This window comes from Chenopodium album, chromosome 19 (assembly GCF_948465745.1).
Source record: "Chenopodium album chromosome 19, dcCheAlbu1.1, whole genome shotgun sequence".
In the NCBI taxonomy this organism is placed as follows: Eukaryota; Viridiplantae; Streptophyta; class Magnoliopsida; order Caryophyllales; family Amaranthaceae; genus Chenopodium; species Chenopodium album.
Genome location: NC_137852.1, coordinates 29,457,949 through 29,474,486, shown reverse-complemented (window position 1 = coordinate 29,474,486; position 16,538 = coordinate 29,457,949). Strand labels below are relative to the sequence as shown.

General features: G+C 36.2%; 1 protein-coding gene across 1 annotated transcript; it reads right to left on the bottom strand.

Annotated features, from left to right (window-relative positions):
- Positions 1-806: 806 nt before the first annotated feature.
- Positions 807-11,814, bottom strand: LOC145593562 (RAF-like serine/threonine-protein kinase 20). The gene is made up of 10 exons (XM_081649830.1): positions 11,659-11,814; positions 9,263-10,827; positions 7,888-9,117; positions 7,724-7,801; positions 4,589-4,741; positions 3,979-4,142; positions 3,443-3,590; positions 3,204-3,326; positions 2,947-3,034; positions 807-1,234 (listed from the first exon to the last, which is right to left on the bottom strand). Exons 2-10 carry the CDS (start codon positions 10,565-10,567, stop codon positions 1,044-1,046), a joined length of 3,480 nt encoding a protein of 1,159 aa, XP_081505956.1. The 5' UTR covers positions 10,568-10,827; positions 11,659-11,814; the 3' UTR covers positions 807-1,043.
- Positions 11,815-16,538: the final 4,724 nt, after the last annotated feature.

Here is a 16,538-nt window from a genome sequence, read left to right as displayed (position 1 = left end):
GGAGATGCGACAAGGCAAGGGGTGTTTAGCACGATGTCTGCATCGAGGAGGAAGGATTTGAGTGCGACGAACCAGGGGAGGTGAAAAATGGGGGTAGCTGGGCTATTGGGGATAGGATGGTTTAGTCGTTGCAGCAAGGGGGAGGAGGTTCAATATGGCGCCGGGGAGGGGATCTTTGTTAGGGTGTCGCAGCGATAGGGAGCATAAGAATTGGGTTAGCCAGGCAAAGGTGGCAAGGGGAAGAAATAGGCGGTGGGTTTTTTTGTTAAAAAGGGTATTTTAGACATTTCTCTTTCCCTCCCTTTTAAAACATTAACCATGGTTAATCCTTTTCTTAAAATGCTTAACTAATGTTACCATTGAATTAATTTTACAAATTGTAGATTACCAAAGACAATTTATATTTTAGTGTTTACTATTGAGAATAATAAAAAGCTTAAGAGAATTTCCCAAAATTTTCTTGTCTTGGTTATTTAAATTGTTTCTCTCATCAAGATTTACTTTTCTTAATTTACTCCCTGATTAGTTACTCCCTTATTTCAATTAGGGAGATCAAATAGAATTGGGGGGTATAATAGAGAGCTCAACAAGAAGCTATTTAACTTCTAGGAACTAGAAAGAGGAATCCATTAAGGGTGAAAACATTACAAGACATACATATCAAACAATGCAGGCTGGTCATACAAAAGATCTCACTCCCAATTTGGTTATGCATTTTAACGCTAACAGATTTTCTCCAAGAAAACACACATTCATACACTTGATTGAATATACTCAATAATCGATAAGTGCCTAGCCAAAGGAGATTACACAAGAAAATGGCAAAGTTGTCATAAGTTTAACCACACTTCTGTACAAAATAAATGATCGAGGTTCTGCAAATTATCAAAGTGAATGTGAAATTTAGGACAAGATTGACGGTGTATCTACGAATATAGCTCCTGCTTCAGAAAATACACTGAGGGGAGCTGATAATTAAGTGTGTAACATACATGTACTTAGAAAAGCTTTTATATTTCAATATCGATGTATGCCATTAAAAACTAGTGAGATGCTTTTGGACCTGGAGCTTTAGTTGGGCATGCAGCAGCCATTGAACGTAATCTGCCTGCAATTTCTGTAAATGAAGGCCGAGCCGAAGGATTTGGAGCCCAGCACTGTTCCATTAGCACTCTCCACTCGGGATCACAATAATTGGGAATAGGAGGCCTCAATGTGTTATTCACAATTCCCCCTGCATTATGAAAAAGCATCTTTGTTATAGGTGCCACCACCGACTCCAACCACGCCTCCCATTTTTTCTCAACATAGCGATAAAGGGAAACAACATAAATATATTCACCAATAGAAAAAGAAACTACGCAAACGACAGAAATTCAGAACTACATTTACCAGAGAGGAAGAAGGGAAAGAGGAAGATTTTAGACCATAATACAGCAAAGATAAGCACATGGACAAGAGCACAGCCAAGAAACAAAACACTGAATCTCAACAAAATGGCATAATATAGGCATGTTAAAGTCATTAATGATCACAGAGCCATTCACAACACAAACTCAATTCAAAATATTTTTATCCATACGATCTTCAATTTTTTTTCACATGCCCATCTAATCGAGTATATGAGCCAAAGAAACAAAGCACTTCCAGAGATGAGATGAGCTCACAGTCTCATATATATATATATATATATATATATATATATATATATATATATATATATATATATATATATATATATATATATAGAGAGAGAGAGAGAGAGAGAGGTTGATTAGCTTTATTATACTACCCTTTATTATACTACCAATAATCATGACTTACAAGACTTTGGTTGCCACAGATATTCTACTTTTGTTTCACAATAATGTTTTGACTTCTTTACTTTTCAACACACCACTTTGACCAATAAATAATATATACATTAATTAATAAATAAAAAAGTTTAGAAAATTATATTTTGAAACTATGCATTTACAAAATAGTTTTTATATATATATTAAGAATTATAGAAATGAAGGAAATATGACTAGGGGTTGAAGATTCAGACACAATCCGAAGCAAAAAATAAAAGCTGAATCTGAAAAAGAATTATTCGAATCAAAATCCAAAGTATTATCTGACTCCAAAGAGTTGGGTCAGAATCGGATACTTCACAAATTCCAATGGAGTCCAGCCCAAACAATTGAGTTCATAAGGAGAAATCGCACAGTTAAACTTCACTCTATTCCTCCCTAAAAGATTGCCTCATTTACCTTTCATGTTGTCCCCAAAACATTGCTCCCATTCCTTTTTAGATAGCATAATCCCCACAATTTCTATCTACTTAAATTACATTTACTATTCCACATGCTAAAGAGAAAATTCGAACTCTTGATAGAGTGATTAAGGGGATGAGGCAATCTCAAAAAGAGAGTGATATGGTATAGCTAAATGGGATCTAATTGAGTTCACTTAGATTTGAAATTTTGAACTAATTACATATTATAACTCTGTTGACTACATAAATTAATGATATTCTCGAAAAAAATACATGTCATAAAGACTATAAATTTGATGCAACAACTAAAAAAACAGAGGATCTATTAATTTAAGATTATTCAGGGTAATTTTTTCTTAAAAAAAAGTTCGTTCAAATCATTTTATAAAAAATCATGGAAGATCTTAAATCCATGAAAGCTTTGTAGCAATATTTAAAGGCCAGAGTTTGAGTCAAAAGGGTCCAATTTGGGTCAGAGTTGAGCCAGATCAGATCTTTATTCTGATCAGTAATCAAATCAGAATTGAAATATGCAACACCTAACCCAAATCAGACCTTTTGCCATTTCTAAACAAGACATCATAGCCTCAGATAACAAGAGTGTCAAGCACTAATGAAAAGAGGCAGCAGTAATTGCAACTATCATTAGTGGAGGAAATCTGAAAAGACGAATACTGTACACGTACCTATAATGGCACCATAATGCATGTTTGCATAGGGTTCTTCCCCAGTGAGGATTTCCCATAGTACAATTCCAAAAGAAAACACATCAACCTGATCCAGAAAACAGTAATCAGTAAGACAAAGCAATGAAAGCACACCTAAAAAAAAAGTGTCTCGGTGCTAGTTTGACTGTTTGAGTATGTTGAAGAAGTTTGAGTTGACAAAAGTAGAGTAGACTTCATCGAGGCCACAAAGCTTCTCCAAAATAACAAGGGATTACCTTCTCGGAGACCTTACTGCTACTTCCATTTAAAAGTTCAGGAGCCATCCATGGTAGAGTTCCTCTTACTCCACCAGATACCAATGTGTTTCGCTTGATTTTTGATAGACCAAAATCACCAACCTAGTGGTAGAACAGGACATAATAAGTTGTTAGGAATTGATGATACAAAATGCAAGTTGCCTTCATATGGACCCGAGAACAAAAAGACTTGTCGCTTTTTACAAATATAAAGATACCTTGCAAATGGGCCGTGAAGGATCTTTCAAATTTACGAGCAAATTGTCGCACTTCAAATCAAAATGCACAATATTTTTTGAATGTAAATACTCCATTCCAAATGCAGCATCCATTGCAATTATCAGTCGCTTGCGGCGGTCCAGATGCCTACATAATACGACATTGAAGAAGAAAAGTGGGATATATAAGATTGATACTGCCTAAGAAGATTTATCAATCTTTGGGTACGGAATAAAATCCAAGACCAAACAATTTATTTTCCATTATAATTAGTCCATTTTACTCCAAACCCAAAGATTGATAAATTGTCTGGCTCCTTTAGCTATTTAACATACATACATAAATCATCAAGGAAGTCCTCTAAATAAAATTACTCCAATCCCTGCTCACAACAGAATAGGTTGTATTTTTTGTGACAACTTATTTAAGATTTCAGATTACAGAGTGAAGTACAGTCTTTTTAGCCAAACAAAAATATTGGAGTTAGTCACTCCTCTTCTGAAAACATAAGCTAAAGCAGGGCCAGAATCTCTACCTGTCCTTCCTAAGAAGAACATGCCGCAAAGAACCATCAACCATAAACTCTGTAACTGTGGCTAATGTTCCTCCAGGTCCATCTTGAACAACGCCATAAAATGCCACCACATTTGGATGGTGAAGCTTTGAGAGGATTTCAGCTTCATGCCAGAACTCTACAGTCTAAGAGAATTGCAAAACATAAATGCAAATTAGAAGCATAAGAGGTATCTTACATCCAACTTAGTAAGAAGAAGAAGAAATTGTTATGTCAGTCTTACAGAAACTCTTCCAGTTTTGACTATTAAGACAAGGCTTTGACTAAGTACATCTAAAATTGCATAAAACCCTCCCAAGACCCTGTGTTCCCTACCAAGTACATCTATGTGTGATGATTGTAATTTTGTTAATGGTTTAGTAGTAGAGAGGATTAATTAATATCCATATATAAGCTTTGTTATAATAAGGTGGGAAAAAACACTCTCTCTACATTTTGGAAACTTTAGAATAGAGCTATGCCACAAATTTTATTTTCAAAGTATGGGAATCATTATTATCCGTAGGCAAATTAAAATGGAAGAAGGTACAAAATATTGACTAATAAAAATTTAGGAATATAGAAAAATTACCAATCGTTCTTGCTCTGATGAACGACCGGTAAAACAACTTTTCTTTATTCGCTTAATAGCAACATCTGTTCCCCTCCATTTTCCATGATACACAGTGCCAAAAGTTCCAGAACCCAGTTCTCTAAGCTCTTCAAGGTCATCATTTTTTATAATCTGCAAGAACAGGAAAAACAATTAAAGGGAGTCATTCCAGAAGCAAAACAGATGCACTGACACAACACTATCAACCTGTACCACTAAATCTCAATCTACTAGCCAGTAAATATGGAAGCAAACACACTATCAATCAATCAATGAAAGCCTTAATCCCATAAGTGGGGGTTAAGGCTTTGATTGATTGATTGATACGGAAGTGAACACACATACTCAATTTAAATGACTTTCAATATTTTAAGACAAATATGCTTAACAAGAGTGTGAGAAGACTCAGAATCACTTCACCAGGATTGACAAAGCTTTGCAAGAAAAATGCATTATATTTAAGTGGTATATATGAAGACTAACACTGTTGATAATTGGAAAAGGAAATTGATTTCCACAAAACCAACCCACCACAGCTTGGCAAATTAATTGTGGAAGTTGAGGACCAATATAGTACTTAAACTTATCATTAAAGATATATTAAGAAAATTTATACATACTCGCCATTTACATACAGTTCCTAGAAAAAAATTTGTTCACAACCTTCACAAGGTTTGAGAATTGAACTTCAGAATCTCAAATTTTCAATCAAGAGAAAGAAGTCAAATACCCCTCCCTTTTTCCATTTTTAATTCTCTTTTACCTTAGTTGCCTTTATGCTTGAACCAGTTACACACCAGCACAAACAGGCACAAACACATTCCCACCAGACAGAAAGAGAGAGAGCAAAGCAAAGAATGAATGACAGTGGAGAAAAGGGAAGCACAACAGCAAAAAAATGAATGGCAGTGGAGAACAAGAGAAGCACGACAATAACTATTGGGTGGTCCATGTGTGATGGCGAACAGCAACAGGGAGAATGAGAGGAAGAAGATACCAAAAGTGGTTATACCTAGACTACTTGGTGGTTATTTTTAAAAATTCAACTGCAGGTAATAGACAGTTGCACCAGTGGGTAACAATCAGTTAATGTGGTCAGTCCCCTGCTGGTCAATAAGGAGGGGGGGGGGGGGGAGGGGGAGTCGGGTGAGAGAGTGACAGCCAGGGGCAAGATGATGATGTCGGGCCCATTTGAGAGTTTTTTCAATCTGCATCCTCAGCATCTTCGTTTGATGACGCAATAAAAGCTAGATTGTAAACAAGAACAGAAACATATAAAAACTCAAAGATACTCTCATACCCTTGAGCACAGGTTATGGTTACGTATCACAGTCAGACAGATGAAAGTTAGAAACCCAACTCAAACACAATCTATGTCGTCTTCAACAAATATCAAGGACTTCAGATTCTGAAAGACGCTGCCCAGATCAAGAGGGGTCTCTTAAAAGAAGGAACCAAACAAGAGTCTTTAACGAATGAGATGATCTGAATTCAAAAGAACTATTTTGTCATGAAATAAAACAAGCAGCCCTCCTCATAATTTGAGGTTGGCTAAGCTTCCTCAATGCCCTCAGGTACAAAACTATAAGGTCCAAAAGAAAAAATCAGGGTAAGGGAGTTTGCCCAATGGGAAACTACCTAACTACCTTCATTGAGCACGTTAGAATTTACCCCCATACAAGTAACTTTTTTCAGTTTAGGAGTAGCTGGATAATAAGCTCCCACAAAGTAAGAGAGAAGCTGTATTTGTGGGTAAAACTGAAAATGAGGAATGACGGAAAGGAACGATGGAAAGAGGGAAGCAGTTTGGGCATTGGGAATCAGTTTTGGGGTTCCTACTGAAAGTGCAAAGTAGTCTAAGGGGTTCATTGCTTTCAAAAAGATCCACAATGAGGGTTGAGGTCGGGTGAAGAACGGTGGGTTCCGTGGGGATAGGGAAAGGTGGCGGGGAATGGAGAAGGCAATGTCAGGAAGGGGGCATTGAAAAAGGGTAAAGCTTATTTAATTTGAAAGTTCATTTAATTTAAAAGATCCTACAATGACATAACATTTTAACAGTAAAAGTAACGCAAAAGGCAAATGTAGGGTGATTTATATAATCCTGCACATATAATCAAGGTAACATGCAAACTGCAAAATAAAAATAAAAATAAAAAAAATCTGTAATGGCAAAATTTCAGGGGTAAAGTAAAAATATTTCCACACACAAGTATTTTAACTGGAAGATACCAAGGGCCTCATGACTCTAATATTAGAAATCAACAATAAGGAGGGCTTTACAAGACTTTCTCAAGAGGCAATACATATCTAAATTCCCAAGCTCTCTTTTGGGATTTAGGAGAGAGCCAGTCAGCCTCCTCATTAATAAGGTAAGCAATTTATGTATAGCATTTAAGTGAGCTCCATACCATGTAAACATGTGGATAAGAATAAAATATTACATTATAATGCTAGCCATTATAGCTGGTCATAAAACAATCATGCACGTGTACACACACACACACACGAGGGGATAAATACGAACTTACGAAGTATATATTACTAGAAGGATGTCTATAATCTGATGCAATTACGACCCACATCACAAGAAAGCTTCTTCCATTATAACAATGTTGACATTTTTAATTCTTCCTAGCCGATCAATAATATACTTCGTACATTTCTACTCCACCAAAGGAACAAAATTTCAACCAGTAAAATGCAACACTACAAATTCATTAGTGGAGAATGAATTCTCAATTGACAGTTTAATTTTTATAAATAACAATAGTTAGGAATAGGATAAAGCCATTACGAGATTTCAGATAATAAAGTGAGAGCAGCATAAAGTATAGTGGTTGTGAGCTCAATTTTTTTAGACTATTCTCTATTTAAACTTAATTTCTTTTATCTTAAGAAATAAATTTCACTTCAATACAAGAAAATAGGATTAACTAAAAACTGTCAACAAGAATCTTGGTGTACTTAGAGTTCTTCCTTACCAAACAGATTTGCTCAATCCAAGGATTTGTAAATTACGTAACAGAATTTTAGCTTCTAATCAAATCAAACAAACTATTACAACTAATAATAATAAAACAAGTAATATTTATACATGTAAAGACAAGATGATACCTGCAAGGTGCTAATGTCAAAGTCCACAAGAGGCCCTAGAGGAGGAAGACCTACATACTTTGTCTCATGTTTAGCTTCCTGCCAATATTAAATTGGTTAGGAAAACTTATTTGTCAACATCCAATCACATCTCATAATAATAAATTAACAACACATTAATATACCTCGTAATCCGAGTATGGAGCCCCAACACCATCATATTGGCCAGCTTCACTACATTTTGGCTGCAAGGAGGGGTTATAATCTGATGTAGAGACTACCTGATCAGCCAAAGCAGTATCAGGCAACTCTATGTGATCATATTCACTAAACATGTGGGAATCAACATTACTGGAAGAAATCCCATCTGTTGATAAAGGTGTAAACTGGTAAACACCAGGACCTTCTCCATCAACTTTGGCAAGTCCAGATGAATAAATAGGATGATCCTGATCCATCAAAGAAACATCTTTCCGAAAATCATCCTTAGCCAGATTTTGAAAGAAAGACCAATGCTTCGGTTCATGATTTTCAATATTCATGCTCAAGCCAGCCCCATCATGCGGCAAATTAATGCTAGATAATTCCTCAGATAAAATAGCCTTCGAGAACATATCTGATAGCAAATCACGAGGAAAGCGGTCATTAATATCTATAAGGATACTCTCATCAACATTACCGGTGGAACTTTGGCCAGTTCCATCTGCTCTTTTGTGCTCAGCAAGAGTAGAAGCACGATCATGTTGCTCACTGTTAGATGGTTTGCTAGCATCAGTACGTGCCTGCTCAACTTCACCTCTATCAACAAGGTGTCCCCTATGATTATCGTTTGGGAGAGATGTTTCCGAGTTATGTTCAACAAATGGATTGGCTTCACGTGCTGTTGATACACTGTCTTTATCTGCTGAATATTTAACTCCTTCACTGTCAACCACTCTAGAGTCGGTACGCATGGCTGACTCAGCCACCACATTCCTATTTTGTGAAATTCCAGATGACTTTGGGACTGGATCCTCCTGAACTGCTGAAGTATGTGAATGTGACATGAGAAACTGAGCATTAAGGGAGTCATCAGACTTAGTTAGCCGGCTCAGCAGCTCTCCCTGCTCCCTAGGTATGTTCACTGAGAGATAAGGCCTGGAGGCTGCAGAAAATTCATTGTGATTCATATTTAATGAATTAGGTTCTGAGTGAGCATGTTCAGAAGCACATTCATAGTCAAAAGGGTGCGAATTTTCAAGATTGTTCGGCTCTAAAACCCGTGGTAAATGCACAGCATCAGACTGAGAGGTCTGGCTATGTTCCTTGTGTCTTTTTTCACCTTTTGGTGGTAACTCAGAGAAATCTTTCACTACAGCATTGTTGAAAGTAGATCCAGATGCTTCTTCAGTAGGAAGATTACCCTTTGTGTCACCCTGATGAGATTGTGAAAAAATATTATCAAGCTTAGAGGGGTGAATCAATTATAATAATCAGTTAATTTGTGGACATAATCTTCAGCTATCGTTTTCTCTTCCATAACAGTGTTTAAACTACATATTGAAATTTGTTTTAACATACCTGAGCATCTATCGTTTTCTGAAGATGTGTTGACATTCCATGCTGTGACGTAATAGTATTACTTGCCTCTCGGGTCAAGTGTGCAGAGGGATGAACATCATGACCACCGTGCAGTGAATACCCCTTAAATTCTTCAAGGTGAATCGCTTGTCCTTGAAACTGATGAGGATGGGGCAAATGACTGCTGGAAGTTCCAGGTACAACTGGTTGTGAAGGTGGTATTCCTGTTGATGGAACAGCACCTCCACCATGAGATGAACTGCTTACTCCAACTGCACCTGCTACGTTGTTAATACCCCTGTCAGCATTATGACCCATTAATGAATCTAAATCATTTGCTGAAGAGCCTGTTATATCATGCATGCCTGAGTGTTTTCTACTTCCCATCTCCATGCAATTCAAAGCAACAACATACTGAAACTCAGAATCCACATCTCCGCCACTCAAACTATAATGAGCTTCCTCCAAATCACTTGAGGTTAACAGAAATAGCCTGAGTTTTTTCATTGCTTCTCCATTTCCCAAAACATTACCCTCTTCCATCATATTCTGCAGATCCTCGTCACTTGACACTGACACCAGAGCATCGAGATCTTCCCCTGGAAGCTGATACTTAATGGTATGAGGGCAATCTAACATTGCAGATGTTTTCTGCTTAAGCTCCTGCCAAGAAATATCTTTGTTTATACGAATTATACGTGTCTCACCCCCAACATATCGAAGCCTCCCATCACTCGGACGAGGTAAAATTTTACCTCCAAAGCTGCAGAGTACCTTTATCTTCCCTGATGAACTATCTGATGTTCCAGATGAAGCATAGCCATGCAAACCTCGACTACTTCCATAAGCTGAGGAATTCTGGCGTATTGTCTGCATTGACCCATGTGTAATTTTCCCCTCATTAAATGATGGGTTTTTTCTTTCAAACTCTTTCGGGCCTTTTTCCGATAGTGTAAGCATAGATACATCTGACCCACTTTCAGACCCAGTATGCCTAATGCCTAACATACCTTTAAGATCCATATAACTTGTAGCACCATGTGGATCATTAACTGCATTTGAGACAGCAGGTTTGCGCGAGTGGACACGGTCACGCATAAACTCGAGAGCAAATTCCTCTCCTGTCTGTATGGAAAAATTATGAACTGGCTTGACTTCTGATGCACTACTCTCTGGAGGTCTCATGTTCATGTTTATGCAGTTTGTAGCATCTTGCATAAACCTCTCAGAGACAGGATGAACTTCTTCATTACCTGCTGCTCCATAATTGTGGTACATTTGTTTGAACTCGTTTTGAGGTTCCATGTTAAGTTTTCAAGTATCCAGAACTCTATCTTAGCGTAAGTCATCAACAAGTATTCAATCTCATTCCAAAATACCATGAGGATTTCAGCACAGAAATAGTAGCAAGAAAATGCACCATATTCGACGTCAAGAAAAACCGCTACCAGCCAGCCAACATAACATGCAAAGCACCAATTTTTCAGAAAGACAGAACTATGAAGTTCTTATGCTGTTATAAATTGAACCTCCACCTAGATAACCAGCCAATCAAAGAAAGTTGCCTGTAATAGAAGAATTCAGTGACAGAAGTATTGTATTAGTATTATATATTGGATCTTGCTAACAAATGCCCAAGGGCATTAGATAACCATATACAATATTTCCTAAAATGGTATTAATTTGGGAATGCATGCCAAAATTACACGTCAATTGTGTAATTAATGTTGATTTCAATCTAATATTTCTACTTTATGTTATCATATCCAACGCCCCACACCATTCATATGCTTTGGCCTTATATAATATCATTACAAACATTGAAGCAAACGACATGAGAGTGTGACCCAATGTCCTCTATGTAATAATTTCGTAACTTTGTTAAATTCTTAATATTATGTTCAATTTCTTCAAAAGTTTGTATTTTTTACTCAAATTACAAGACCACAACATTTGAAAGGTACCCAAAAATTTGAATCTCCAGTTCAGTTGAAAATTTAATTTGAGAACCCAAAATCACAGAGAATTATATTGAAACTCTGAAACAATTTCCCACCAGTTATAGTTGTCCCAGTGACTAGGGCAGCAGAAAAGGAACATGTTCATGGTTTCGAGTTTTACAAGCAAAAGCTTGAAACACAATAGCAACCAAAGTTGACTGAATCATCAAAGTAACTCGAAAATTCACAAATTCTTCTCACTTAAGAAATACGAATAGCAAAATTAGCAACAAGATCGCTAGCTATAATCTCTCACAACTTAAGTACATATAACCAATAGTCCAATCATTCAAATTAGAAGAACCCTAAATTGACTAAAAACCGACAATTAAAATTGAACTATTAACACTGAATTGTGTAATTGATATTATTCGATGGTTAAAACAAACATATTACCTCAGAAGCTATTTCAATGGAGGAGAGAAAGCTCGCAAGTCGCTTCAATGGAGAATTGAGAGTACGCTCCAATGGAGGAGAGAGAAAAAGGGTGAGTGCAACGAACCAGCGCAAATGTGAAATAGATCTATAGGGGAAAAAAGAAAAGATCTAGGAGGTACATTAAGAAACACGACATACACTCATACAGCTACAGTACTACCCGGTAGCAGGTCTATTTACCACTACCAAGGGTAGTTTAGTCATTTTGTATCGTTATGTTACTAAACTAACTATTGGTACAGCGTACAGGTGTTAATTTGGGTGTTCGAGTCGGGTCTGGATGTGTCTAATTTCAACCTTTTTTTTTTTTTGGTTACAACAGAGTAACCATTTAAAACACGAGACTACTACTTATCTCTAGTCATACTTGCTAGATTTTGTGTAGTCTTACACGACATACAACTATTACAACAATACTTAAAATTAGAAATACAAACACATAAACTATTGTTAAGTTTCTTCTTTGGATGATCGAAGAGACTTCCGAACGTACCACCCTTCCTCTTCATACCTGCATGAAAACTAGATTTAATAATGATAGGACATGCATAATCAGGTTGCGGACTCTTGCTTCGTTTCCGAATCCTTCCTCTAACTCTCCTCTTTTGATGATGAAAAGTGTTGGTTGTAGACACCTACTTTTGGCCTCTTGTCCCGAAAAGGAAGTGCGATGAAGTTACAAAAACCCGTTCTTCATGCTAGATCAAAGTTGAAGTGTTTGTGGACTACGAAAAGTATTCTGAAGTAAGTTAAAACCCATATTTGAGACCAATTTATCTTAGAGCCTTGTCAGATTTCTAATTAGGCCTAAAACGTGTTCATACATGTTTAAACTTGATTAATAACAGACCCAAATGCGTCAAATGCAATGATTGGATCCAATGGAACCTACATTGTTGAAAATCGAGCCAAACAGATAAACCCACCATCAAATTCCCGTGGAAGGCCTATACAAATGGATAGCCCTTTCAAAGAGATTTCTAACGGTATATTATAAGCCAAATTTCGAGCCGAAACGAAGAAGTTATGATCAAAACACTAAACCGGGCCCAAAACTGACACCCTTGCACTCCAACGGCCATAACTTTTGATCCATAATAGATAAAAAAAAAATGCTAATTTCAACGAAATTGGAAAGTAGACATCTAGAGCTTTCCAATGATATCTTACACACCTAAATCCGACTTCGCAATCAAAAGTTATGGAAGTTTTAAAAACGCGTTTTCGTATAAGGCAAACTGCAAATCAGCGCAACTCGCGCGGCACCCAACGTGACTCAGAGAGTTGCGCGCGCCACCTGACGCCGCGGCTCTAAAACCCTAAACCGAGATTCCTACGCCTATAAAAAGGGGTCTTTGCACAGCTCTAAAGAGACATAAAATCAGAATTAAAAACCCTAAATTTCTGAAATCCCTAATCTCTCAAACCCTCTTACTATCATTCTACTTTTCCCTCTTTCTTCCCAACTACTCTTCAACCCTAATCCATCCATTGAAGCCCTTGGAAGTACAAAGAAGAAAAAAGGTCCATAAAATCTAAGACGGAGATCTAAGCATAAAAGAAAAACGGTTAGTTTCCTAAGCACTTAGATAAATCACTTTTCTTTTATTGTTTAAATAACTTTAATTGATTATTTAGTGTTATTTGATCACTTTAAACAAACTTTTAATTAATTAATTTACATAGTACTGTTTCGTTAATCAAGACTAGAATTTGAATAATTAATTATTGTTTTGTCACTTGAATCTTGTTTATTTATTGTTCTTTCACGAATATTAGAATAACGACTTTTGCAATGTAATTCCTACATGATTAACGCGTGTAAATAAATCAACTAACTTAGTTTTAGGTATCACGTTGCGTATATTGTTTGTGATGAAATTGTGAAAAAGGAAGAGCTAGTAGAGACCGCACTAGGGCTAGAATAGCGATTCCTCCCTAAAAGTAACGTTATTTTAGTACCCTCGCTCCCGAACTCATTTCTGGTTTATGTACACCAATTTGGGCATGGGTAAACTTATGATTCGTGTTAACTATCCCTTGAACAATACTTGGGAGAAAGGCATGAACGAGGTTTATGAGTTTTCCTAAAACTCATTGGCGACTCACTACTCGTTTCTTACAAAAAAGCGTGATGATAGAATCAATTCTAATTTAAGGTCCCCCAAATAGTCAGGAATTCAAATCCTAATACACCCTAATAAGTGTAAAGTCCCAGGCTTTTAAAGGGCCATGGGCATCTAAGGAGAAGGATCCCCTACAATGGGAACACCCTCCTTACAGTGGCGACTCCACTAGGCACTTAGAGGTTACAAGATTTGTTCGTAGTTATGGTTCAAGGTTTCCAACACTAGGTTGCCTATGGGTTGTAACGGGAATTAACTTGGATAATCTCTGGTTAGAGAGCGAGACTTGAACGCAGAATATCTTCCTTTTTCACAAAAGTAAAACCAAACAAGCAACATTGCATCATGCATAATCATAGCACACTTTAATCATTGGGGATTGGCTCATTGATTAGGGGCTGCCAACACTAAGCTTCTATTCCGAAATCAATAACAATTATCCCACCCAATCGCCAACAAAATGTTGTGAGAGCATGTCATGAATCAACTCATTGAGTGATTGATTTGTGCATCGTTTCTTAATTAAGATATGCACTACTACATGTTTTATCAAATGCCACGGTAAAAAATAAGCTAATGCGACGGCCATTTTACTACCGTTGTATCAGGTAAGCCTAATGCAACGACTTGTACGTGTATTCTCTAAAAAGGATGGCTAATTGGCTAGTGCGATGGTTGTATCAGCCGTTGCATTAGATGTGCTAATACCACGGCTGGATGGGCTTATGCGACCACAATTGTAACATCCCAATAATTCTCTCTTTTCCAAACCACTTAATTTAAATAAAATAGTGGAGAACCATTGGCATGTTACTGCCACATGTTAAAACGTTAAGGCTTTTATCAAACTTAAGTCTTTAAAATAACATAGTTCAGAAAACGAATAAGCCAAAGCTTACAAATTGGAACGATAAAGGCCCTTATTTAAAACCAAACCAATAATCAAAATTCAAGACATAAACGAAATAGCAAAGCATAAATAAGTTCAACACAAGAATCGAATACTCTCAATCACACCAATCCCTTGACAATGCGTTTGTCAAAACCCTGAACTTCACATCATCAAGCTAACTTGTGCATACTGCTCCCCAATAATACAAGTGTAATAATTGGATCATCACAGGGTCATTGAAAGGCGAAGGCCATGACCAGAAGAAAGCACACAAAAGCACGCAATCAGCAAAGCTGAGTACATACAAGCTACAACGCACAAAACTTATCATGCTCAACTAATTGAAGTAAATAAACATACCACACGAATTCATTAATCAAGACTCTACACTTAAACAATTCAATTAACTCAACATACTTACTAATTAATTCCAAACACTTGACTCTATATTTTATTTAATTTATTTAGTTTGGAGTAAGCAATAGACGAGGTTGTCCAATCCACCAAATCATTTTGGTCCCAAATGACCATTTGAAATAAAAGTTTAGCGCGATGCAAGAATGGGCACGACTCCATTCTTATAAAGTTAGTCTAGGATCCCATCTAACTTTCATTATAAAATAAAATGTAAATACCAAAAGAGAAGAGGACATGTTGATCAAACAAGCCTCGAAAAGCCACGGGCTACCACCGTGTACCCCAACCCATAATTGTCAATACTCTAGAAGTGCACACTTTCTAGAGTTTTATTGCTCATCCATGTTTCACTTTACGTGATTACAATTTTAATTAATCTCCGACTCATTCAAGTAGACCATACATAACAATCATACATCAATTCACTTTAAATCTTATTTAGGACAATGGTGATCACATCATAAATTGACCTTTAATTCCATTAAACTTCCAAATAATCCAAAATTGTTGAACATAGTCAACTCACCAGCCATTTCGGCTTAATCCACCTTTACTCAACATACTAACAAGTTATGATTGAGTAATAAATAAATAATAATAACCTTGTGGAATAATTAGTAAATTCATTCCACTTAAACCATTCAATTCCAATCCTTTAATAATCCAAATGTGGTTAACAAACCAATCCAATAAAATATGCTTGTATCAACATTCTATACAAACAATTAATCCAATATAATTCAACATACTTGCATCCATACTTCCATACAAGCATAATTAATCCACCAAAACATGCCTCATAAACATAAATACATGAATTAATTAAATATATAACCAAACAATTTCCATCCAAGTGTTTTCTAATCATGAAACTAAGTTCTTTCCTTTTTGGTACTTAAACATGATACTACTTACAACGAAGTAGACATGTACGTACCTCGTATAAACAATTCTTTGTGCCACTTTTAATCACTTAAAATTCTCCTAGGGAATAATCACTTCCTAGAAAACAACTAACAGTTAATATTATTAACCCAAGTAATTTCCAACAATATAATATGATGAAAAACCTCTTAAAACCTCAATAAAAACATATATTTATGCTTAATTAACTTTAAACATAATTAATTTTATTAATCAAACTCAAAAATAAATTTTAAGCATAAAAAAAACTTCGTTAAAAATAAAAAACTACCCGAAAATCATATTTAGAGGCTGAAATTGGCCACGAGAGGGTGGTGCTCACTACCAAAAGTAGTGAGCCTTTCTTAAAACATTGTTTCTACATGGAAAACACTACTTTTTTTTTTAATCAAAATCGGATGAGTTTAGATGCTGATCGGGATTAAAACGGGATTAATATTAACGAACCGAAATCTAAAAATTAAAAAACGAATTTACGT

What these genes read in the sequence shown, in the direction of transcription:
- LOC145593562 (XM_081649830.1), bottom strand. Translation starts at nt 10,567, where the DNA reads ATGGAACCTCAAAACGAGTTCAAACAAATGTACCACAATTATGGAGCA. An exon ending in GTTCTTCTTAGGAAGGACAG is followed by an intron (nt 3,591 to 3,978) that starts GTAGAGATTCTG and finishes CGTATTATGTAG; the next exon opens with GCATCTGGACCGCCGCAAGC. An exon ending in GCATTATGGTGCCATTATAG is followed by an intron (nt 1,235 to 2,946) that starts GTACGTGTACAG and finishes TTCATAATGCAG; the next exon opens with GGGGAATTGTGAATAACACA.